The sequence below is a fragment of the Miniopterus natalensis genome, chromosome 17 (genome assembly GCF_054644295.1).
Source record: "Miniopterus natalensis isolate mMinNat1 chromosome 17, mMinNat1.hap1, whole genome shotgun sequence".
NCBI lineage: Eukaryota > Metazoa > Chordata > Mammalia > Chiroptera > Miniopteridae > Miniopterus > Miniopterus natalensis.
The window spans coordinates 35,129,440-35,155,090 of record NC_142097.1 but is presented as its reverse complement, the minus strand read 5'-3'; the positions used below and the strand labels follow the sequence as shown (position 1 = coordinate 35,155,090).

Below are 25,651 nucleotides of genomic sequence, written 5' to 3'. Positions count from 1 at the left end.
GACTTGCCCAAGGTCGCCAGCTAGGAAGGAAAGCCCCAAAGCCAACATAGGCATCCGGGCTGTCCAGGGCCAGAGAAACTCTGCTGTCCCGCTTTGCAGTGGGAAGAAGGAAAAGCCATTCACCAATAGTCATCACTGAGTGAGAGTTCAACCCTGTTCCAGGCACACCTGGGGTGGCAGCAGAAAAGCCAAAAGAAAGAGGCTCCTTATGGTCCCCAAGATCTCAGCAACAGGCTGACAAAGCCATGCCCTGGAACTGAAAGCCATTTAACTCGCAGCTCCTGGAGGCAATAGGGCCTCATATAGGGAAGAACTCAGGGATGCAGTGCAGGCAGGTTCCTGGAGGAGAGGAGCTTGCGAGGCCCTGGGGACTGAAGAGAGAGGCGGAAGGGGGACTGGCCCGGCGCAGGCCGGGAGAAAGGGGCCCTCTGGGCTCAGGAATGTGGGGTGGGGGGGAAGGAAGGTTAACGTGAGCTCTGCAGTGTGAGGCAGGCAGAATGGCCGGGAGTCCCACATCCTGCTGGCTCGCTGAGAGCCCTTGAGCAAGTCACTTCCTCCCCTGAGCTCCGTGTTTGCCCTGTGCAAAGTGAAGGCGCTGGGGCGATCCTTCTGGGCTCTACCTGCCCTACTTTGGGGAGTCCCCGGTCTCCCATGAACTGCCCCGCCAGCTCTGAGCATCTTCATTCCCTAGCAGCCGCTGTGAGCAGCGACGCCGGTGGCCAGCAGGGGGCGCTCCTGCAGAAGGCTGGCCCCCGCGGCCGCCCTCAGCATCCTTTGCCTGGCCGGGGTGTCAGGACTGCAAGGGCCTCCCTTCTCTGTCCCTCCCAGCCTGCTGCAGTCACCTGCCTTCCCGCACTGCCCCTCCCTACCCCACGTTCTGGGATTAACTGTCTGGAAGGCTCCTGGAATCCAGGTTCTTGGGCAGGTCACCTCGTTTTTTTGTGCCTCTGTTTCCCCATGAGCAAAGTGCGTTGTGTGAGGCAGACATGAGCTATCGGGTAGAAAGACTTCCAGCTACAGGCTGAAGTAGGTGTCCGGCCGCGTCACACCCCCTTATCTTTCTCAGGGCAGAGGATACTACTTCTACCGCCCACTAGGGAGACTAGAGCCCCCCCCCCTTACAGTTTGCTTTAAGCTTTTATTCAAAGTCTTTTTATGCAAAGGTAGGAATAATTTCTGGATTCTATACGGCACCCGGCACAGTGAGTGATATTCAGAAGGTAGCTGTGAGATGACCTGTTTTTTGAAAGCATCCAGAATCTTCGGAGTCACACTTGAAGGTGCCCACATCCACCCTCACGTTTCTCACCACCGTTCTGTGAAGAAGACAAACAGGGAGCGAAGTAGCCGTTTTGTGCACGAGGAAACCAAGGCCACAGAGGAAGGCTGAGCAAGGTTAGTTAGGCCCCAGGATTCTCTCTCCCTCAGACTGCAGCTGCCCCATCCATTGTAGCCAGCGGCCCCTGTTGGAGACATGTGGTATTGCAGCCAGGTCACTCAGGGAGACACTGAACGCCGCGTCCTGCAGAGGAAGGGAGGCCTTTCCAGAGGTGCAGTGACTGGGGTAGACCCTGACACTGGAGCCCGGGATGAAAACGATTCCAGAGTCAATAACACAGAGTGGCAATGTTCAGCAAGTCTCAAAGACATTTCAATCTACTTCTCACTCCATAATTGAACCCAAGTACAGCAAAGGAATGCTCTACAGGGCCATCCCTTAGAACTATAATGACAACCGCTGGAAAAACTTGACTCCTATCAAACACTTATGTGGCAAATTAGGATGGACTGTGCCATTTGGTAAAGTGAAGAAAGACTGAGAAAAATGACTGCAAGATTCAGCTCAAATATCACTGCCTGTTGGTACTGTCCTAGACACACCCTCCCTGGAGCAATGAATGGAGTGGCCTCTTGCCTGGCACTTCTCTTTACTCAGCACAGGGATGAAACACATGCTTCTGGGTCCAGCTCCCTGGGGTCTAATCCCAGTTCCACGCTTACTAACTGGCCACTTACTTAACTTCTCTGTGCCTAAGTTTCTTCATCTGAAATGTCGTGAGGATTAAAGGAGTTAATACTCCTCTAGGACTTAGAACAGTGCTTGGCACCTTGTAAGTACTCAATAACTAGCTTATGCTTCTATTGAAAAGTTAAAATGCACTATGGATGCACATCTTTCCCAACAAACTGTGTGCTCCTCAAGGACAGGGCCTGGGTTAATCATCTCTTGCTCCCAGGGTTTAGCATCAGAGGCTCAATCAAAGTTTGTTAAATTGAGTATTATATCATCATAGTTTATATGAAATGAAAGTTTTGCAGGAAAATGGAGTTAGTGAGGCTTTTTTGAGGAGTTAAACCTGAGCTTATTGTCTTACTGTTTCCTGGAGATAAATCAAGGCTTGAGTCTCTCCCCAGTTTAAAGAAAGACCTCCGGCTGGGCCACTAGAGTCCACGCCGAGTTTAGGAAGACATACCGTTGTCCAGCTGTCTACTAGTCAGGGCTTTGTTAATGAGCACTTCCTGCAAAGTTATTTGTGCCTGTAGTTGTGAAAAATGCAACCTGGAGGCAACGGTCTGTGGTGGCATCTCCTCCAACCATGTGTGCGTGCGTGCAGGGAACTGCATTCCTCCAGGCACCAGTTGCAGTCTGAACTCAAGATGGGGTCCCTTTTCTCTCAGCCCTCCTTTCCAGAGAGCAAGAGGTTACTCAGAGGAAAACAAACGAAAATGATGTTGAGAATGCCTCCGTTCAGAGTCAGATCTTATTACAATATTATTTATAGTAAACTCTGGATTATTTTTCACTTCTATTTCCTAAGGAAGTTGTTTTTCTTGCTCTCTCCCTTCCCTTCTTTCCTCTATTTTTCTTTCTTTCTTTGGAGCCATATTAGTAGCTGTGCCTTGTGTGGAACAGCTTTCTGTTGTAAAACACTCAAGTACAGTAGGGTTTTGTTGGTGCGTGGCCCGTGGGAAGGCCTATAGGGGATTCACAATAGTTGAAAACATGTGAATGCTGCTCAGTGCTGCCTGCCAGTCATCTCACTATGTTCTAATGTTTCTGGAAGTTGGAACCTGGGCATATTCATGGTGAGCCCAGTGCCCAGGCAGAACACACATACACACGCCCCATGACTTCTATGAGTCGCCATATGGGGACAATGGAGTAGCTATTCAAAATTGGGACTGTCAGCCCTAGTTCAGTTAGTTAAAATATCGTCCTAATACTCCAAAGTTGTGGGTTTGATCTCCAGTCAGAGCACATACAAGAAGCAACCAATGAATGCATAAACAACAAATCAATGTTTCTCTCTTTCTCTCCCTTCCCCTCGCTCTAAAATTAATTAAAATTTTTTAATTGGTATTGTCCATCAGATTTGCCCAACTAAGCTCAAAGATGCTGCCATATCAAGGGCCGGAGAAGGGCCTCAAGCAGGCAAGGGGCAAGGGAGGGTCAGACCACCCTCCACACAACAAGACCTCCGCCAGGGTGTAGTTCTGGAGTGAGGAAGGGGCAGAGGTGAGAAGGCCTTGCGTTAGAATTGCCATGGGTGTGTGAGCCCTGCCAACTCAGGAGTGAGCTCCCCCGGGGAGGACAGGGGCCCTTCCTAGAGAAGATGGATGGATGGATGCCACTCGAGGATGTCCTGGAATACCTCTCCCACCCCCTCCCAAGTAATTTTTCTGCCAATGCTTGAAGTCCTATCACTGAAGACTTATTCTTGAGTATTTGCCCTTTCTCCCTTTGAAGGGATTTTTTCCCCACTATAAATGCTAACTATGCTTATAGTAGAGAATTTGGAAAATGCAAAGTGGATAAAAACATTTTTTACCCACATTCCTAACCCCCAAGGTACCCACTTTTTTTTTTTTTTTAATATTTCGGTGTCTATCTCGCCACCTTTTTTTGTTGTTTTCAGGCATAACCATGAGTGTCCTACATGTGGGATTTTGTAGTCCAAGTCCTTTCCCCACTTAGCCTCAGTCCTATATCAACCTGATGTTCTGGAGACATTAAGTCCCCAACCACCAAGTGCCAGTGAGCTCCATGACATTGAGGAAGTTACCTTTTCGGACTTTAATGTCCTATCTGTATAGTGGGGACAGTGATGCCCAACATGCTACCTCACAGGACCCGGAGCCAAATAATACAAGTGAGAGTCAAGTGCAATTCCAATGTGTGGGTAGAGCGGTTTAGGAGGGTTCAGATAGCACTAGTCATAATGAGGCCACAGCAAAGAGGGTGGGATGGAGGTGGGGTGGGAGGGGCCGGCAGAAGGACACATAAACCCACCCACCCGCGTCCTGCGGGGTCTTCCCCAGGACCAGCCCTCCTGGAGCAGCCGTGCCTGGGGCCTGGCCTGGGCGCTGGGGCCTTGCCTCGGAGGGAGCCACTGGGGCACCCCCTGCACCACATCCTGTGGGCTGAGTGCATTTCCAGTGCAGCTCGGGGTTGTCAGAGGGAGATAGCCCGCCTGGAATTCCTCATTTCCGCTGCTCGGGCGAGCTGGGGGGATTGTGTGATTGCTGGGCTCGGGCCTGGGCTTGGCTGGGGTTTCGAGTCATGGGGACCTGGCAAAGATGGATGGATCCTGAGGGTTTGCTTCAGGCTGGGTGGCTGGGCCTGGGGGCATTAGGAGAGAGAGGTTGGGAGACATCTTGGAGCTGGATTTGATGTAGCCATTGCCACAAGTTTGTAAATTCCAAAGTGCGTGTGTGTGTGTGTGTGTGTGTGTGTGTGTGTGTGTACACACACAGGGGGAGGGAGGACTCCATCCTTGAGCGTGGCTGCCTTGGGCTGGTTCATGGAGACAGGTAGCTGCATGTGGATGTCTAAGAATGTTTCTCTTGCATACCTGTGTGAGCGTGTGGGTCCAGGAGCAGCTGTGGGTCTACCTAGGAATTTAGACACCCATGGGGGAGGTGTCGGGGAGTCTGTGTGTCACTGACTGCCTGGGCTTGTGTTGTAGAGTGTCAAAGTGTGTGTGTGTGTGATATGAAGGATGTGTCTGAGCATAGGAGGGGTGCTTCTGTGAGCCTGCATTGTGTCAATGTTTCTTTCTATCCCTGAAGCCCCATAAAAAGGTCACAGACTAAGGTTATAAGTTGGCAACAACACATATTTCCTGAGCACTTACTATGTGCTGGGCCCTGTGCCAGGCTCTGGAGATACAGAGTGAAATAAAATTCAGGCCCTCCCTTGAGAAGCTCAGAGGGCAGAGGGGAAGGTGGGAGTCACAAACTATTTATGACACAAGACTGTAAGTCCTGAGGGCCACCCCTTAGGTCCTTCCTCAGGGACCCCACAATACCACAATCGTGGAGATGATCTCTTTTCATGGCCATCTCCCCTCCAGACTAGAGCTCCTTGAGGGTCAGCACTTAAGTTGTACATGATGCTGCATAAGGATGAATTATACCAAGGCCACTGTGAGTCAAGCTGTGCCTGGGTGGCTCCCCGTCAGCCACATCCAGTATGACAGTCCCTTTGGAGCTGGCTTCAACTCCTACTTCCACTCCTTACATTTGAGTCACATGTACCAGCTACTTAAGCTCTCTGAGCCTCAGTTTCCTCATCTGTGCAATAGGGGTAGCAATTGTCCTAACCTCACAGGGCTTCAGTGAGACCGTGTACTGGGAATTGCACACACACACCAAGCTTGGTACATGGCAGTTCCATGAAGCCCTGTTGACCAAGAAGACAGAAGCAGAACTCTGATGTCTCTGTGAGCAAGTTGGGGGTCTCTATGAGCACATTGGAGGTCTCTCTAGCAGGCAGAGAGCAGCACCGTTCTAATATCAGAGGAAGGAGTCCAAGGGGGAAGGGTCCATGCCACTGGCTGGTGATGGCTAAAGAACCGCCATCTGGATATTTTCCAAGCATGTCTCACTGTCTAACCACTCATGTCTCTGTTGACTCCTTGGTGCTTCCTCCAGTTTCTTTGCATCACAGCCTTAACCGTCAGATGTCAACATGTAACTTATGAAATGTTGAAAATGTGTCACTTTGGGAGAATGTGCTCCCCCTCAACCCCCCCCCTTTAGGCACGTGCATGCTTGTGCGTGCTTGTATGTATGGTATGTGCTTATGGGTGTGAGGACGGGGTGGGCTGCTGGGGTAGCCCAAGCTGGACCCGCTCCCTCCTCACCTGCAAGAACTCAGTGCCCACTGGGTGTGGCTAGGGCCTCCTGTCTGACTCACACTGGCCCAGCTTGGCCTCTCCTCCTCTGAGCTTTGTTGAGCCTGGTTCAAGGTCCTACTAGTGGTGTGCTGGAGCTGGCTCAGACTAGCTTGTAGAACCAACTGTGCAAATCTCTTCCTAACCCCAGTGATCAGCACATTGTAGCTTGAAGTATTTGCAGCACAGAAATCAGCAAATGATACAGATCAGACACCCGTCCACCCCTGGAAGCATGTAAACACCAGCACATCACCTGTGCTGCTGTGGTTATAGCAACAACTCAGTATTGAGCGGTAGCACCTGTTAGGCATTTGGCATCACTTATCTGCACAGAAACCCTGTGAGGTATTTGCCATTATCCCCATTTCATATCCGGGGTTCATATTTACATGATTTGACTTCAGGTCTCTCTGCCCATCACACTGGGCCATGGCCCTTAATAAATAGAACCATGAAATTTGAAAGGGCTAACAGAGTTGTTGAAAGATCATCCGCCATCTAATCACTTTTCATTTGACAGAGAAATTGAGCTCAGAGAGCCTCACTATTGGGGATGGGGGCTTCTCCTGCTAACACCACCTAATGTCATAGCTGCCACCTTCCACTAGCCTCTCAGCCTGCAATCATGCTGTGTCCACTGCAAAGCCAAGGTCACTGTCACCCGATGTTCTCCAATCTACATGCATGGCTGATTTTTTGGAAACTTTACATGCAGATCTTGACATTCAGTGAAAGTTATATTTTGTTTTGCTTGATCTGACCCAGTGTTCAAGACTCTCAAAAACATTTAAAATTTTGCTTGGGTCATTTGTTGTATGCCTCCCTCCTAGACTGGGGCCACCTGCTGCCTTGATGTCTGCACCTTCGCTGCAGGAATTGGGGTTCAAGTTTAAAAAAGGAAAAGCAAGACAGAGCTTTGTGGCTCAGCCCTGGAGATGCCCATCCTGTCCGACACAGAGCCTGGCGTCTACACACTGGGAAGCAGGCCCCTCGCTGGCCTCCCACCCCCACCCCGGCTCCGCCTGCGCCACGGACCAGGGAATCTGGACTTTTGTCTCGTGAACATCAGCAGCACTTTGTCAAGCGCCCACTGAGGCCTCCATCCCCTGCCCCGCTCTGACTAAGGGACCCACCAGACTCCCTTGGCCGGGCAAGAGGGTGCTCCAGCCATTGCACGCGGATCTCCCGCTCCCGGGGAGCCGCCCTGCGTCAGGACCCGGCCCTGCCCTCAGAGCCCCGGGGCTGGGCCAGAGGAGCGGACCCTGCACCGCCTCTCCGCAGACTGCGGGCTCCTTCCTCCTGCCCCCGCAGCCCCGTGCCTCCGGGGAGAGAGTCCTGCGCTTCCCACCTCCCTGCCCCAACGGAGAAGCACTGGCTCCCTGATGCCCCCCAGTCCCCCAGCCCTGCCTCTCCAGGCCAGGGGACTTCTGGTTGCGCCGCCGCGTCCCGGGGCGGGCCAGGCGGCAGGTGAGCGCTCACCTGCGGCGCGTAGGAGGGGGGCGTGGGGGCGGGGCCGGGCGGGGCGGGGCCGGGCGGCGACCCCACCCGCGACGGGGCGGGGCGAGGCCGGCAGGGCCAATGGGGCGGGGGGCTCGCCGCCGGAGGCGTGGCCGCCAGCACCGCCCCCTCCCTCCCCGCCCCGCTCCGCCCCTCCCGGGTTTAAAGCCCCGCGGGCGGCTGGTGGCGGCGCTGCGAGCGCCGAGCTGCGCGAGGAGATGCGCCTGGGCGCCGCGCCGCCGGCATCATGCGCCCCCCGCCCGCGCTGGCCCTGGCCGCGCTCTGCCTGCTGGCGCTGCCCGCCGCCGCCGCCGCCGCCTACTTCGGGTCAGTGCCCGCCGCGCCCCCGGCCCGCGCGCCCGCCCCTCCTCCGGCTGCTGCGGGGCCAACTTTTCCGTCCCTCTGGCCTCGGCCGCATCTCGAACTCAGACCTTAGCTCTGGCCGCACCCAGCCCCACCTCGCGGGGGCAGTTCGCGCCCCGAGCCGCGTCTCTGGTTTCCTGGGCTCAGACCCCCCCTTGCACCTTCCAGCGCCCAACTCCTTGGTCCCCTTCGCCGGCGCTGTTGTCACCCTTCCCTGTCCGAGACCCCTTCCCGCTCGCTCCGCGCGATCTCAGACCCTGGCCCAAGGTCCCGGGTACCGCGCGCGTCTCGGACCCTTGCCGGGTCCGCCCCGTCGCTCCCTGTCGCAGCCTGTCCAGGTGTCCCTCCCGCGCCCTGGCGCCCTCTCCGAGCCTCTCCGGCTCCCTGTCTGCCCCGTCACGGGCTCCGTCTAGCCACAGTCTTTGCCTCGGGCTCCCTCCCCACCCTCAGCCTTCCCTCCTCGGAGCGGAGCCCCGGGCGCGGGGTGGAGGGCGGGGGTGGGGATCGCGCAGATCCGAGAGGATCAGAGGAATCCTCGGACCGTGCGGGTGTCTGCTGGAGACGCGGGAGGGCACTGTCAGCTGGGGAAATCCCACCAAAACTCAGACCTAGCGTCGCGTGAATTCTCAGAATGACGAAGAGCGAGAGCGGGGCGGCGCGGGGAAAGGGGGTGCGCAGCTGGGCTGACACCTGGGGAGCGCGTGGGCGGGAACTGCGCGTGTTGGAAGCGCGGTACCGGGCAGTTGTACCCCCTTCCTTGACCCTGAGCTGCAGGGACTTGGGCGGGCGATGGGGTCGTGGCTGTGAAGGCACTTTCCTGACCTCCACGCAAAGCCAGCTCCAACGCTGTGCAGTCTGTTACTTTCAATCATGCCCCTTAAGATCTTCACTCCAGGGTGAGGTTTATAGTCTGACTAGAGCAAAAGCAAGAAAACACCAACAGGTGACCTGCCAGAGGCTGCTTTTAAGGACCTACCAGGGAGGGGCGATCCAGGGTCTGACATGTCCTGCACAGGCTGGAATCAGGGCTGTGGGCTAATTTCCAGGTCATGACCTCTGGTTAAAACGTTCCTTGGCTGTGGGCAATGGCTTCTCTTGAAATATATGGAAGGGGCAATGGTTTGTCAGCTCAAACCCTAGCTCTGGGCTCAGCTGCTGGTGACCTGGGAAGATCAATCCGTCTCTGGGCTACAATGACCCTTTTTACAAAGGAGGGTATGAACTCGATGTGACTGAGCCTCTAGATCCACCCCAAGAGCAGTGCACAGACATGCTTGTTTCCCCATGACTTGAGGCTTGAAGGCACTGTTGTTGCCTCAGCGGGCAGGATATAATGGTTAGGGCACAGATTTGGGGTTCAGTTCCCAACTCTGCCACTTGCTAGCTGTGTGCTCTTGGCCAAATCACTTAACCTCTCTGTGCCTTGGTTTCTCATCTGTAAAATGAGGATAATAGGGCCTATTTCACATGAAGATTATGTTAGTACATGTAAAGCAATGAGGAAAGTGTCTAGCACATAGTATATGCTCAACTAATGCCAGTGATGATGATGATGATGATGACAATGATGAAGGAGACCAGGCACAGTATCTTTGATATCCCAACCCTGACAAGGGTTTCTGGAATGGAGACAGTGAGGACAAATGGTGCCTGCATCCTCTTGGACACCAGCTCATTTCCACGGTTTTTTGTTTGTTTGGGCTTTGGGTTTGGGTTTGTTAGGGATGGGGCAAGGACCAGGTGGGGTGGGAGGGAAGGGGCTCCAGGAAGCCTGGACCACCTTAGCTGGTGTTATTGGAAGGGAGAGGAGTTTGAAGCATTGCAAGGGGTTAGAATTTGAGGACTATAAGCATGGGGCTGCCTTAGAAATGAGAGGGGAGATGATGGATTTGGACTGGGTTAGGGCTGAGAGGGGTCATGTGAGTATTGAAGCCACCTCTTCCAGGTTGTGAGCCTGGCTGGGCACAGCTGGCAAAGTGCACTCAAGCACCACCACCACAGCCTGGGGAGCAAGACAAACTCTAAGAGAATAAGCTAAAAGTGGGGCCTCATGCTGTTATGTGTTTGGCCTCATAGAGCCTGAATTCTCACTGCAGAAGTCCTCTTGCTTCCCAGGCAGGCCAGGGTTCCCAGCTTCCCATCAGAAGTTGCTCCCTGGAAGGAAGGTATATCAGTCATTTACACTGTAGTAAGAATGTGAGGCAATGTGCCTCTCCTCCAGGTCATTTGCTTTTGAGTCTCATTTCTGATTATAAGATGAAGTGTTTTGGCATCTTGATAAAAGAAAATTCAAACATCAGGAAAGCGAGTGAAACCAAACTTTTTGGGGTCTTCAAAATCATAGTCATAGATGTAAGAGTTGGAAGTGACCCCCAAAGGGTCTCTAGTCCAACTCCCTCCTTCGAGCAAGTCATGTATTATTGTCCCCATTTTTGAGATGAAACAACCATCATTCCCAAACCACAGTGAGCTGGCAGCGGCTTCTACTGCTTTTGCATGAGCCTAGAGCCTAATTCTATTGATGGTGATGATAACATAACAACTAGTATCGCAATTTACAAATAACGTTCTCATACAGCTCTTTTCTCAGCTGATTCTCAGAACCATTCCTGAGGAATATAGGATGGGTATAAACACTGCCCAAAAGGATACCAAGGGTCAGAAAGTTTCTACAACCCACCCAATGTCACACAGAGAATTAGAGGGAGAGGCAGGATAGAAACCAGTCTGGGCTCTTTGCCCTACAGCCTCCAGAGCTAATGCTGTGTGGTCACCCAGGGGAGCAGCAGCTGCACAGGAGGGTGGCCCCTCCCCTGCTTAGTTAACTCTGTCACACTCTCTCGGCTGTAGTGGAATTGGTGAGGCTACAACATTCTCTTCTGTACTCAATGAGCCAGGATGCATTGAGTCCTGCTGGAGTACCAGGTGGGCTCCCAGGGGATGGCATGTTGATGGTAGGATGGGAGGTAGACCAGAAGTCAAGGACCCGGGTTTGTCCTGGCTCTGGACCACTCTCTGTGTTGTCTGTGGTCAAGTCACTTGCCTCTAGGGTCTTTAGCATCTGGAGGTCTTAAGGTTCCCTAACAGGCTGGTCCTGGCCTGGAAGTCTAGGATTACTCAGGGGCTCATGTTTAGGCTCAGTGGGCTTGAGAATTCTGCAACCATTAACTAATGTGATGTTTTGTAAATGAACGTGCATTGTATAATGTGATGAGCTGGGCACATGACAAGCCTTGTCATCCAATCCAGCTATTAAGTTATACCAATGGCTTTGTAACTAGAAACAGTCCCTGTGGATGCAACTTTTTAAGTCATTGTTTGTTTGTTTTTTAAATGTGTGGCCTCTGTGCTTATTGGGTTTCTTTCCTCTCTGGACATATACAGAAAAATTTATGAAAAGCACAGTCTTTCGAATCAGCTGGACCTGAGTTTGACTCCTGATCCTGCCTCTTGCTAACTGTGTGACTTTGAGCAAATGTCTTAACCTTGCTGAGTTTGGGTGATGACAACACCCAACCTAAAGGCTGGTGTGAGGCTTAATTGAGACAATGAATGAAAAGGCCTGATGGGTTGCCCGGCACATAGTAAGTGCTCAGAACTGTGCTCAGTACTCTTGGTGGTTGCTGGGGTTCTAGCCACCTTCTTGGATTGCGGAGATGTTATCATTGTGAGGAAGCAAAACACAACCTTAACTGTCCCCCACAAATCAACATTACATACGATAAAATGCATGTATTCTAAAGTGCACAGTTTGGATTTTAACAAATGTCTACCCTCAGGTAACCGCCACCACAATTACTATATGGAACCTTTCGTTCATCCCAAAGGATCCCCTGTGCTCCTTTGCAGTCAGCCCTCCCCCACCAGCCCCAAGCCACCACTTCTCTACTTTCTGTCCTTATAGATTATTTTTGTCCATTGTAGGAGTTCATATAAATGGAATCATGTGGTATATAGCCTTTGCTATAGGAATTCTTTTGCTCTAAATAATGCTTTGAGATTCACCCAGGTCGTTGCATACATCGGTAGCACGTTCCTTGTTTGGCTGGGTGGTAACTCATTGTGTGGCTGTACCTCAGTTTGTTTACTCATTGGTCAGTCGATGGACATTTGGATTTTTTCCCGTTCGGGGCTGTTCCAAATAAAGCTGCTATGTACATGTCTTTTTGTGGACATATGTTTTTATTTCTCTTGGATAAATATCTAAGACCGGATTGTTAGATCATGTGGTACGTATATGTTTAACTTTATAAGAAACAGTTGAATAGTATTCCAGAGCGGCTGTACCATTTCATACGGCAACATGTGAGAATTTCAAGTACTCCGTGTTCTTGTCAGCTACTGTCAGTCTTAATTTTGGCCATTTTACTGGGTATATGTTGGTATCTTGCTGTGGTTTGAGTTTGCATTTTTCTGTCATTGAACGGTGTGTTGAATATTTTTTATGTGACTATCGATCACTTGAATATCTTTTTTATTGGGTTATTTGTTTTTTTTATTATTGAGTTGTAAGAGTTCTTTATTATTTTGGATACAAGTCCTCAGAAAATATTAGCAATATTTTACCCCTGTCTGTAGCTTTCCCTTTCATTTTCTGATTGGTGTCTTATGAAGAACAGAAGTTTTTAATTTTGACGAAGTACCATTTTTCAATATGCTCCTGTGTGTTTTGTGCTTTTTAAAATGTCCTATCCAAGAAGCCTCTGCCTACCAGAGGCTGTGAAGATTTCCTCCTGTGTTTTTTTCTAGAAGCTTTATAGATTTAACTTTTACACTTAGGTCTATGATTCTTTTTGAATTAATTTGTGTGTGTGGTGTGAGGTAAGGGTCAACGTTTACTGTTTTTCATGTGAATTTCCACTTGCTCCAGCATTATTTGTTGAAAAGATGATCCTTTCTCCATTGTCATCTTTGTTGAAAATTAGTTAAGCCAATACATGAGGGCCTATTTCTGGACCCTCTATTCTGTTCCACTAATCTATATGCTTACCCTTCTGCCAAATCTACACAGTCTTGCTTACTGTAGCTGTTGAGTAAGTCTCGAAACCAAATACTGTAAGTTCTCTGCCTTTTTTCAAAGTCGTTTTGGCTATTCTAGGTCCTTTATATTTCCACATACATTTTAGTATCAACTTGTCAATATCTATAGGAAATCTTGTTGGTATTTTTATTGAGATTGCACTAAATTCATAAACCAATTTATAGAAGACTGACATTCAAACAATATTGAGTCTACCAGTTTATAAACAAGTCATCTCTCTCTACTTAGGGCTTTTGAAATTTCTTTCAGCAGCATTTTGTAATTTTCATTGTGCAGGTCTTACAAATGTTTTAAAAACCATTCTTAAGTGTTTTACGTATTTGGATGGTATTTATTTTTAGTCAAAAAACATTTTTAGGAATTAATTGGGTCCTGAAAAAAAACAGGGTTGGAGGGAAGAAAGGATAAAATAAATTTTACTGCTTTGGGGTAGTGGATTGCAAGCCAAACATCACTGATAAGAATCATTGTGTTTGGGGAAGGAATTTAGCAGGCTTGTCCCTGGCTGAGCTGTACCCTCCCCCCCCCAAGAGTTGGGCTCTAAAGTTGGATTTAGGGTCAAACTAGCCTCCTCAGTAGATGATGGTGGAGTTTCTGAGGCTGTGGAGTGGAAAAAAGAGGGGAGGGAAACAGGTCAGGGGGACTCCTGGACTGGAATCTCCTAAGGAATAGAGGTCCTGGTGCCTTTAGGATTATGTGCTCAGGTAGAAGTTGGACTTAAGAGGAAGTGGGCCAGGAACTGTGAGGGGCCACCACCCTGGCATCAGCCTGAGTAGGATTGGAGACAGCCCAAGGCCCTAGACTTGGAGTCACACAAATTGAGTTCAAATCCTTCATCCAACCACTTACTAACTGTGACTCAGGGCAAGTCAGTCAGCTGCCCTGACCTCAGTTTTCCCATCTATAAAAATGGGTTAATCCTTAACCTCATAGGGTTGTTGTGAGGGTGAAGCAAATGTATATAAAAGTGCTGAAATGCTATCTATGTATAAGGAGTCTGAGAAATTTCATGGTGCATCTTAAAGCATCCAAGTTAAGGAGCATCTTTAGTGACACCTGTTCCTTCCTCTCTTCATTTTTAGCCCAGTTATTGTATAAATTGAATCTTTCCTGTGCCCAGCACTTTATGTGCATATCATCTCATTGAACCATTGGGACAGCCTAGGAAGTAGGTGTTTGCAGGTGGGTGGGGGAAAAGCTCAGAGAGGCCAAGTGCCTTGCCCAAAGTCACACAGCTAGTGGCTGGCAGCACCCCATAATCAGGCACTTCATTTTTGCAGAAAAGCATCTACATGTTGGGATGAATCAAGACCATAAATATTCTCATTTTGGTTCAGCTCAAGTCTCAGCCATATGTGTTCATCACAACTACAAAAACTTGGCAGTTTTCTGAACTTTCTGGAGTTTGGAATTGTGGATAAAGGTTTGTGAACCTGTGGCAGACTTTCAGCACATGTCACCACAAGAGGCTGTGCAAGTTGTGTTTTAAAGAAAGACTTGGGCCACATTCTTGGCTGGTCCTTGCTTGGTATCAAAGGTCGGTTCAGGCTGCCCTGAGCACAGATTGTCCCCATAGGGGCTGAAACAGCTGGAGGACTCAGGGTCCGACTGACCACAGCCAGGTGGCCCTGAAAGCTGGCACTGGGGAGAGCACGTGCAGCACAGTTTAAGGGCCAGGGAGGGCGTGGTTACTGGCAGGCTCCTTCAGAGCCATGCCCTCCCTGAGCCTGCCAGGTTGAGCCTGGGAGCCAGACAGCAGGGAGGCCAGGAAGTAGGGTTGGGGGAAGCTGAGGGAGGGCCTAGAGCTACACTCTGCCTGGGGTTGGACATCTGAGGGATTTAGGCAACCAGCAGATGTCTGAGGGACACTTGCTTGGGGTGGGAGATCTGGGCTAGGGACAGGACGGCCTCAGGGGATAAGATACTATGATCCCTGCCAAGGAGCTTACAGGCTACTTGGAGAGACTGTCTGTACAGCCCTGAGGAGGGAGAGAAAAGTTCCAGCCACACTTTTGCAAAAGTGGAAGAAGACAAAAAGAGAATGGGTAAAGTGAGATGGGGCTGGCAAGTAAGGAGGGCTTCCTGGAGGAAGCAGACAAGCATCATACCATGTTAGAACTGGATGGGCCCTCTGGGTCACCCTTCCTGTTCTCTGCACTGTTGAAAAAGGCAGCAGTATGAAAGAGTACAGGGGACCCATAGGGTTTGGGACTGGGAAAGGCATCCCAGGTAGGGGGTACGGCATGAAGAAAGGCATGGAGGTTGGACTGAGAGCCATGGCTGGAGGGCACGGAGGAGACTGGCCTGGCCTGAGGAAAGGGGCCCTCTGCTAGAGCCCTGGCTCATTGTGAGTCCAAGATGGTCCCAGGTGGGAAGTTGTTCTGGTCCTGCTCTGGAGGACCCCAATCTGTTCCCAAGGCCCCTGGGACTGTCCTGGACCACTCTGGCCCTCCCTAGGGATCTTCAGGAAGTGGCTCTTTGACTGAGTTAGGAGGTTCCTGCTATTCCTGGAGCTGAGGGGAGGGGTATGGGCCATTCCCAAGACCTGCAGGAGGACACATGGAATCTGCAGCATGGGACATCTCTGCCTAGAGCACCTGCAAACAATGGAACTGTCCTTGTCACAAAGTGATCACACAGGAGGCATTCCCTAGGGGCCTGGCTCTTCCAGGACCCACATCCAGCCTGAGCCTTCCTGTCCATGGGGGAGAGGGTGACCACTCAAGAGCACGCCATACTAGTTATAGTTAGTTGGTCAACTTGCCATAGTTAATAAGTTGGCCAAAGTTACCCAGTCTAGGAGCCAGCTTCCTTGGTTGGGGCAGAGCTGGATGGGGGTGCTGCTTGCCATGATGAGATACAGCCTCAGCAATGGCTAGCCTTTCCCTGCTGTCCCCACCCCATGCCTCCTGCTTTGCTCCTCCCCTGGGTCAGGGCTGGGCCTGTGAACCAAAGAAGCTGGAGAAGCTTGTTTTTAGGACTTCTGACCTCCCCTTTCTCTACTCTCCCCTCTACTTGCCCCAGACCTCCCCTTTCTCTCTTCACAATCCCAGCCACTCTCCTCTGACCATTTTTCTATCTAGCAAAGTATGTCCTCAGGCACTGGTATTATATCAGACTCTCACACTTTAGTATGAATAAGCAGGCTGCTTCTCTAAAGTCAGAAGCTTTATTTCTGACTTTTGGCTAAAAAGAGGGTGAATTTTAGACCAGGGAATAGTAATCTTTTAAACAAAGAGTCTTTCTCTCCCTTTGGCTTCCTAGGGGGCCAGAGGAGTCCTGACCAGGCTTCCTTTCCTTCAAACCTACCTGTCTTGTATTCCTATCATCCTAGGCATTTGCTGTGGTGATGGCTAATTTTGCTTCCCTGAAGCCTTACATGGAAACTAAAAGCAGAAACCACCAGATGGCTTCATAGAAACCTTTATGAGACCTGGGGCACAGTCCTGGCTCTGCCATTAACTCAGTGGGTCACCTTGGACAGTAAATCTTACACAAACTCTCAAGGCACCAGACAGGTCAAAGCAGAGACAGTTGGCAAACCTCTTGCCCTCCTCCCTGCCCCCAGAAACCTCTGGGGTACCTCCCAAGAGCCATCAGGGCAAAATCTCGGGACTAGGTGATCTTGAAGGGTTAATGCAGCCCTAAAATATAATAATTCAAATGGTGTATATTTGGACCCAGCCAGAGACCTGGGGGAGCTGTAGAGGCGAGGGATTCCTCTGCACAGGAGTGACTTTGGGGACCCCCCAGGCCACCTGATCCATGCATGTGAGGGGCGAAGGCTTCCTCTCAGTTTCAGCTTGAGCCTGAGTGGAGAGGGAGAGAGACAGGAGGGAGGAAGGGGGAAGCATTTCCTTTCCAGATGTTGCACTAGTTATGCTCTGAATACTGGAGATTGTTGAGATGCAAAGCACGCCTGCTGTGTGGGCTGCTGGCTGCCCACCGCCATGAGCACACGTCTCCCGGTGCCATCCTCGGCGGGCGGCCCAGCCTGCGGAAGCAGGAAGGGAGCTGTGCTTGGAGAGACAAAGCCCCCAGCTGGGCCGGGCTCTCTCCCTCCGAGCAGGGAGGGGGTGGGGACGAGGCCCTGGAGGGCTCCTGGGGGGAGGTGGAGACAAGATTCAGTCCTCAAGGTGGGTTCTGAGATTCAGAGCTGGGGAGGAAAGAAAGGACCCCGGAGGGGCTGGGGGACCCAGACAGGGAAGTAGTGAGTGTCCTTGTTTCCTTCAGTCTTCTGTGGATAGACCTGGCATGAAGCTGATGCTCAATAAAATCCTTTATCTTCACTTTAAGTGAGTGAGCTAGTGAAAGGAGGGGCTGGGGGAGCTGGAGTGAAGCGAGGAAGTGGTACCTGCTGAATTTGCCAGGCTGCTCATTGAGGACATCTCGTCTTCTCAGAGGAAGCCTGAGGTGACACTGAGTCCAGGAGGAGGCGGGAGTCTGAAAGGTGGAGGGAAGGATGTGCTGCTCAGAACTCCCAATGACAGGAAGAGGGGAGAAGCCTGGGGGCGGAGGGTGTTGAGGGGTCCCCTCTCTGAAGGACTGTTTGCTCGGAACCATGCTTCTCTCTTCCTGGGCCAGTCACTGCCCTCACTAACTCTCCCCTGCTGGGAAGAGGTGGGTAGTGGAGAGCATGGGTTGGGGTAACCGAGTGTGAGTGAGTGTGTGAGTGTATGAGTGTGTGTGTGTGTGTGTGTGTGTGTGTGTGTGTGTGTGCGCATAGGGGGTTTAGTGGAGGCTGGGAAAGGTGGGCTGAGATGTTTGAGATGAAAGCACAAAAGGAGCACTTACCATGTAAATGGCCCTGCAGCGGAAGCCTGTTATCGGAGCATCTAATGGGGTTTTGTAGGGCCAAGGCCAATGCTCCAGGCAGGGCAAGGCTTTCCTGGTTCCCAGGCAGCTCCCTGCAGTTGGCATGGGCCCTGGTGCCAGGCCCAACTCTTGGCCCCTCCAGCTAAGGGTCCAGACATGCTGGCATGACCTGGTGCCCTAGAAACCACCAGCCTCGTCCTGTGCCACCCCCCACTTAGCCACCACATCCTGGAGGCGGCCTCCTCTGGACCCCTCAGACCCTCTCAAGCAGAAACAAGTATGGAGTGGGGGAGAAAAACAGAGCCTGGGGCAGCCTCGGGTGATGGAAAATGCCCTCCACCTGCCAGATCTGGGAGCTTCCTCCTGCCTCCTCCCCGCCCCAAGACCTCCCACTACAGGCAGGATGGGTACTGGCCAAGGTCAGGTTCTCACCCAGATGGGGCTAGAAACTCAGATCTGAGTCCCTGAGCAGCTACTGATTGTTCCTTGGGAAGCTGGACTGGTTCAAAACTTCCTTCTTCCCTTGCCCCTTGGAGCCTCAGGAGAGTATGGAACTCTTGAGCCCAGCCAAGTTCTCTCTAGACTGTGAGGTCCTAGAGGGCAGAAGCAGGTTCCAGCACCCAGCACAGTGCCCAGCACATAGCAGGTGCCTAAGAAGGACACTTATCTGGAGCTTATTATGTGCTGGGCATGTTCTAAGAGCTTTATAAATAAGAACTCATTTTATCCTCAGGACAGCCCTGTGAAGCGGGTACTGTGATTATCTGCATTTTACAGACGAAACACAGAGAGGTGGAGTCCCTTTCCCAAGGTGGCACAGCTAGTAAGAGGTAGAGGTGGGATTTGAATTCAAGCAGTCTGGCTCCGATCATGCTCTCCCACTAGTCAACATGTACCTGTTAGATGGAATGAGTTCAGGGGGTGAGTGGACGTCCTCGAGGTCACCAGTGAGTGAGGGCAGACCTGGGGCCCAACTACCCAGGTCAGAACAGCCTTGGGGGCTTGAGGTCCTTGAGTCCCCACACTCTAGCAGGTGATGGGTGATTGTTTCAGGATGAACCCCATTTCTTCTCAGGGGTCTGATGGTTCCTGGGTCCTGCTGATGGTAAACCTAAGCGGTCTCCAGGGAAGCCTTCCCCAAAGCCTGGAGAACCTTCCTTTGCTTACTTCAAGGTCATCCCAGATGGGGCGGCTTTAGCCAAAACTGTGGATGGGGTGAGCATTGGGGAATGTGAAAGGAGGCAGGGGTGGGAAGGGCCAGGAGTGGACAGAAGAGATTGGGGGGCAGGGGGCATTGCGGTGGGGTGAGATGAAGTTCTGAGGGGCGCCCTTGTCTTTTCCCACTCTGGGGGGAGACAAGGTGGCCAGGGAAGTGGTTGGGGATGGTCTGGGGACAGAGCCAGACACATCTCACTGTGCGGGACTGGGGGCTTCCTGTCTTATGATTAACCTAAGGGTCACGGGCCAAGGGTGCAGAGGCAGAGGGTACAGGCAAAGAAGAAAGGAGAATGGGGTTGTTGCTTCCTTAATGGGGAAACAGAGTCTGAAAATCAATCTCGGGGAGCTGGACTGGAAGCAGGAATGCGGGAGACCAGCTGGGCCAAAGCAGGTACAACCAACAAGGGAGGTGGTCTCGGGCTCAGGAGCACTTGAGCCAGGTAGAGAAAACATGAGGGCTTGTCTCCCGGCCTAGAAAAGCCATTAGCAAGCCTGCAAGTTCTCCATCTTCTGCTCTTCCATTCAGAATGCTGGTCACTTGTTTGGCAGATAGCTCTGACCTCACCACGGAGCAGTGTCTTTATCGAAACCCCAGATTTTGTCTGGATTCATTAGACTAACAAAGCTCATTTGATCTTCTCCAGTTTACCCCCATGGGGCTCAACTAACACGTAGGCAATTGAGATTTTTGCAGAGCGGCCTGGTGGGTGGGCTTCTCAGGCCTGGGTGCCAGAGAGTGTGGTTTCTTCAAGGGGAGGGCATCACACCCACTGACCCTGGAACAGACCAGAACCTGCACCACCTAGATTTCTTCTGCGGTCTAGGAAGAAAGCTTCCCAGCAGACGCCCTGGGATGGGCACGTGTAGAAGAGTTCACAAGCACCGTTTAAGGAAATGCCTTCAGGTGTTTTCTAAATTTGATGTCATGGCCCAATTTCTTCAAAGGAAATATAATCTCAAACCACAACATGGAAACAAATAAAAGGGAAACTGGGTCCTGGAAGGGCTCCCAGCTGTCTTCCTAGGCCCCGCAGGGCAGTGCTGGGGAGCCTTCTTTGAGGGCAGCCCTGGGCAGACCAAGGCCCAGTGTGGCCTGAGGCCCCTGTGCGGTTGGCTGCCTTTCCTGACCATTAATCGCTACTAAGTGTCATTACCGCTAATAAAATTAACCGACTTTATACTGGACTCCTGGGGCCATCAATCACAGAGTCTATTACATGAAATTAAAAAACAAAACGCAAAACATGTGCCTGTGTATGGGGAAAGGGCGCTGAGCCTGGCTCACAAGTGCAGTCGAGGGCACACTGGTTCCCCACAGCTTTCATAAGGTCACGATCAGGGGCACTGGCACCCTTAGTGAGACAAACCAACTCCAAGCCTTGACACTGTACTTCGGGTAGGAGCATCTCAGGTAAGAACACAGCTGACCTCAGGAAGACTCTGCAGCCCAGATTCTCCCTCCCGCTCTCACCTCTGCTTTTCTTGGTGCATTTGGTTCATTTTCTCTTTAGACCAGCTCCCTTTTGTATCACCTGCGTTACAGGCCCAGTCACCCAAAAAGAAAGAGAAAGAAAGCAGCTGTATGCTCTCTTAATTTAAATTCCAAATTCCCAGAAAAAGGACTGATTGGCCCAGCTTGAGTCACGTGATCCTCATTGGTCCACAGGCCAGAGTAGCCAACCCAGCTTGTGTCCACATAGTAATTTAAAGGGCTTAATAATAGGCACTCGAAATATGGTAGATGTATCATATATCATATCATATCACAAAATATAGTTCTAATGATACAATAATAGCTATTATTCTTAAAATGGCATTTGAGACAGGCTTTGAAGGATATGCAGCCCCATTGGTCAAAATTCCCATCACTCCCTGCTTGTCAATCAGCTGCTACAAGGAAGGCCCCAATTTCTGAAACACAGGAACTACATGAACAGAAGCTGTCCCTGGTGTGGGGAGGACATTGGAGGGGCTACATGCCTGCTGCCCCTTTGCTCCCTGCAGCCCCTGAGTGGCCTTCCACCCTGGAAGCTGGTCCGGGTGGGGCCTTCTCAGCCGGAGTTGACATCAGGTTCTGCTGTGGACCAGCCAAGGGTCAAGCTCTAAGGGTTTCCTGCCAGGCTGCAGGGAGGGGTTTGGGTGTAGACCTGGTGGACTGGAAATTTACCCATTTGCCCCCAGATTAATGATTAACGGGTCCCGGCCCTCACCCTGTCTGGGAGGGGAACCCAGGGCCAGGCTGGGCCAGGAGGAGCCTGATAGCATCTGTCTCTGCTCGGAGGTTTCAGAGATATGCTCCACACTGGGTTGGCTGCACCTGATGGATTTGGAATCTACAGGCACTTTCTTGGGGCACCTGGGGCCTGGCCAGGAACCACACCCACCCAGACGGGGGGGCGTGGCATCTAGCCAGATATCCTGGCTGGAGCAGGTGGCTCCACACAGGAGAACTGTGCCCTTGTGTCCATGGGACATGGGCCTTTCTGACCCCTCAGGGCTTGGCCAGGACTTGCCTTGGCCAGCAGCACACGGGCATGAATGGCCAGTGCCACATTCAAGCAGGAGCTTGAAGACCCATTGTGGTTCTACCTTTGCTCTTTTACCTTGACCATGAGGCCAGCATGTTCCAAAAAGGGGCTACCCCCTCCAGCCTGGGTCTGGGATAATATGTTTTCCAGAATCTATGAACTTTGGATGTTGTAGAACGAGAAGTCTGGGGCTGATGGCCTGATGGAAATTCAGCCCCTTCCCCTTCATTCACCCATCTGGCAGCCTGTACATCCATCCACCTACCCCCCTTTCCTTCCTTCCCTCCCTCCTTCCATCCATGTGGGTATTCCCCAAGCATCTCTCTGTAATAGGCACTGAGTGACCAGATGGCTGAAGATCTATCTGGGAATTATGGAAGCAAGTTAGGTTGGCCTGGGATTACTTGGGCAGTGACATATATAAGGGGCAGAGGGCTGTTGGGAAGAATGGCTGGGTGTCTGCTCACTGTCTACAGTGCTCTGCCTGGCCCCTCTTAGAAATGTGGCTCTCCCCTCCCGACAGTAGCCAACATTACATGCAGTGTTTCCCAAACTTCCCCCATCATTGAAGCTGCCCAGGGATGTGGTAAATATGCAGAGTCCCCAGGCCCCACTCCAGACCAACAGAAGCAGAATTGTCAAGTGTGGATTCTGGGAATCTGTATTTTTAATAAGCATCCTGGATTGATTATCCTGATTGGGCAAGTTTGGGAAATTGTGGGTAAAAAGATCAGAGGTTTTGGCATCTAGAGGAGGCGTCTGGGATCCTGCACTAGCCCTTGTTATAAGCACCTTGGTTTCCTACCCTACAAAATGGGAATGTAACCCCATGGGCCTCCCTCCCAGAAATAATGAAGCCCCCAAGAAGGCCACCTTCTCCTCACCTGCCCACATCCTCAGGAACTGTCCTTTTTAGTTCTCTCCCCCCACTCCACCACCCCATTATGACCCCCAAGGGTCACAGGTCTCCCTTCTCTCTCCCTCTCTAGCCTGACCGGACGGGAGGTCCTGACGCCCTTCCCAGGGATGGGCACCGCAGTGGCCCCAGCGCAGGGTGGGGCCCACCTGAAGCAGTGTGACCTGCTGAAGCTGTCGCGCCGGCAGAAGCAGCTCTGTCGGCGGGAGCCTGGCCTGGCTGAGACCCTGCAGGATGCCGCCCACCTCAGCCTGCTCGAGTGTCAGTTCCAATTTCGGCATGAGCGCTGGAATTGCAGTCTGGAGGGGAGGACAGGCCTGCTCAAGAGAGGTAGGGAGGAGGGCTGGGGGTGGGGAGGGCTGGGGGGAGGACTGGGAGGGAGTCTGCCCGGCCCCTGCACTTAGGCCACACTGCCCTTTCGAACCCAGCACAGTTCCTTTCCCTCTCCCTCCTGTCCCGCATCTCTCCGTGTCTCCACTGGCCATCTGTCCACTAAGCATCTGGTGAGGCTCACAGTGAGCCAGACACTGCTGGATGCTGAAGGCACAGACCCCGCCATGCTCAGAAAGCCTGCAGCCTAAGGGAAACAGGTCATCTAGTGACTCAGCCACCACGAGGCAGGGGCTTTTACTAAAGGCAGCCATGGGGTATAGGAGCAGCCAGCCCCCTCTAGGCCAGTGGCTCTCCGTGGCTGGAGCAGGTCTGGGACAGAGCTGATCTCCACTCTCCAGTGTCACCAGCACCTCATTGGAGAGCGGGCAGGAGGGAGCGAGCCCATGAGGGAGGCCGGCTTTGGGCCATGCCCCCCAACAGTGCAAGAGTTGCCCTGAGCTGCGTCCTCGGGTTCACATACCCCTCATCCTGTCACCCGGCCCAGGTTTCAAGGAGACGGCCTTCCTGTACTCGGTGTCCGCGGCCGCCCTCACCCACACCCTGGCCCGGGCCTGCAGTGCCGGGCGCATGGAGCGCTGCACCTGTGACGACTCTCCAGGCCTGGAAAGCAGGCAGGCCTGGCAGTGGGGCGTGTGCGGTGACAACCTCAAGTACAGCACCAAGTTTCTGAGCAACTTCCTGGGGCCCAAGAGAGGAAGCAAAGACCTGCGGGCACGGGTAGATGCCCACAACACCAATGTGGGCATCAAGGTGAGCACATTCCTTGGTGGTCTTCCCACACCCTACCCCCAGCACACACACAGAGCCATCCTAAGATGAACCTCATTCCTTCAACCAACATTCCTTGGGCATCTGCTCTGGACCATGACTGGGAAGCAGGGAAATGTCCTGGGTGTCATCGGCACTGGGCAGCAGGCAGGAGCCAGGCTCGGGACCAGGCCATGGTGAGGAGGAACATGTTTGGAGAGGGGTCTCCATTCCAAGGACTAGCCTTCCTGGAGGTCCTAGATAGTTTCAACATAGTTTGAAAATTTTGATTGGGTGAAACCCCCATTCTTCCTCCAGTTTTACACATGGGAAAAGGAGGCAGCCCAGAGAAGGGAAGGGACTTAGCTGAGGTCACACAGCAGTGCGAGGGCTGGAGGGTAAAAAGTATCTAGATTTATTGGGATGAGTTCTGTGTTCTGCACCCTCATCACTGTGTTGGCGTAAACCTCGGCTCCTATATTCAGTCGTGCAAGCTGTCTACTCCACAAGGACTCTGGCCAAGGGCAGGAGCTGGGGCTGAGGCCCAGCCCACGTGCTCTCACCAAGGCATGCGCGCTAGCGTAGGACTGCCTCGGCCCAGCGGAAGAGGAGCCTTGGGCTAGTTTGCCACACGGCTAGCTTTCCCATCTTCCTGCCACTCCCCTGCCAGGGTTGGCGCCCTGGGCCTCTGACCATGCCCCCATTCTGCCTCCCCTCGCAGGCTGTGAAGAGTGGCCTCAGGACCACTTGTAAGTGCCACGGCGTGTCGGGCTCCTGTGCCGTGCGCACCTGCTGGAAGCAGCTCTCCCCGTTCCGAGAGACGGGCCAGATGCTGAAGCTGCGCTATGACTCAGCCGTCAAGGTGTCCAGTGCCACCAACGAGGCCTTGGGCCGCCTGGAGCTGTGGGCACCTGCCAAGCTGGGCAGTGCCACCAAGGGCCTGGCCCCCCGGCCCGGGGACCTGGTCTACATGGAGGACTCACCGAGCTTCTGCCGGCCCAGCAAGTACTCCCCTGGCACTGCAGGCAGAGTGTGCTCCCGGGAAGCCAGCTGCAGCAGCCTGTGCTGCGGGAGGGGCTATGACACCCAGAGCCGCCTGGTGGCCTTCTCCTGCCACTGCCAGGTGCAGTGGTGCTGCTACGTGGAGTGCCAGCAGTGTGTGCAGGAAGAGCTCGTGTACACCTGTAAGCACTAGGTCTGTTGCCCAGTGTGCCAGCCGGGCACTGCCAGGACCTCTCTCGGCGCCCAGCACCTGGAGGCCACCCCGCTGTCCATCTGGTCCCTCCAGGCAGGTACACCTGCATGCATGCGCTCATCAGTGTATGTGCCAGAGCACATGTACTCCTCTCCATCGCGCCTGGCAGTCTCCCTTCCCTCAACACTCAGCACCGGAGGTGCAGGCCCTAATCCTGAACCCGAGGGTCCTCAGCCTTTTGAGGACTTGGAGCAGGAAGGCAGAGTGGGAAAGTTGTGGAAGGAAATAAGAGAGACAAGGAGGTGGGCAAAACTGAGGTTTTAGAGGGGAGAGAGGGACTCTCCCACCATCTCAATTCCTAGAGCCAGAAAGATGCAGAGAGTTGAGCTTCTGGGTCAAGAAGGCACAGAGAGGCAGTGTCAGCTGGAAGCCAAGGCTGGAATCCGGCTGGGATGAGGCGGTCCTTCCCTTGGGCCCTGCTCAGGTCGCAGTGAGCCCGGGGACCACGCACCATCGCTACCCAAATGGCTTTGCTGTGCTAGAGATGAGGGGAGAGGCCAGGTGATGGTAGCTGTTGGTTTTGAGAAAAGAAAGCTTTCTGGGCTTGAGTGGACCCAAGTCAGTTACATGCGCTGGAACTCTGTGTCCTTGGTTGTGTTTAAAATATGCCTGTGCTGAGGCCGTATTGTTGTCTTGAGAGCTGTTATCCACACCCACCCGGCCCTGCTCAGTAAAACTCAGTGGATGCAAGACCCATAG

At 52.6% G+C, this 25,651-nt stretch overlaps 1 protein-coding gene across 1 annotated transcript; it reads left to right on the top strand.

Annotated features, from left to right (window-relative positions):
• The first annotated feature begins 7,923 nt into the window (after nucleotides 1-7,923).
• WNT9B (Wnt family member 9B) lies at nucleotides 7,924-25,204 on the top strand. Its single transcript, XM_087825748.1, has 4 exons — nucleotides 7,924-8,003; nucleotides 22,631-22,887; nucleotides 23,435-23,700; nucleotides 24,419-25,204. Exons 1-4 carry the CDS (start codon nucleotides 7,924-7,926, stop codon nucleotides 24,890-24,892), a joined length of 1,077 nt encoding a protein of 358 aa, XP_087681874.1. The 3' UTR covers nucleotides 24,893-25,204.
• Nucleotides 25,205-25,651: the final 447 nt, after the last annotated feature.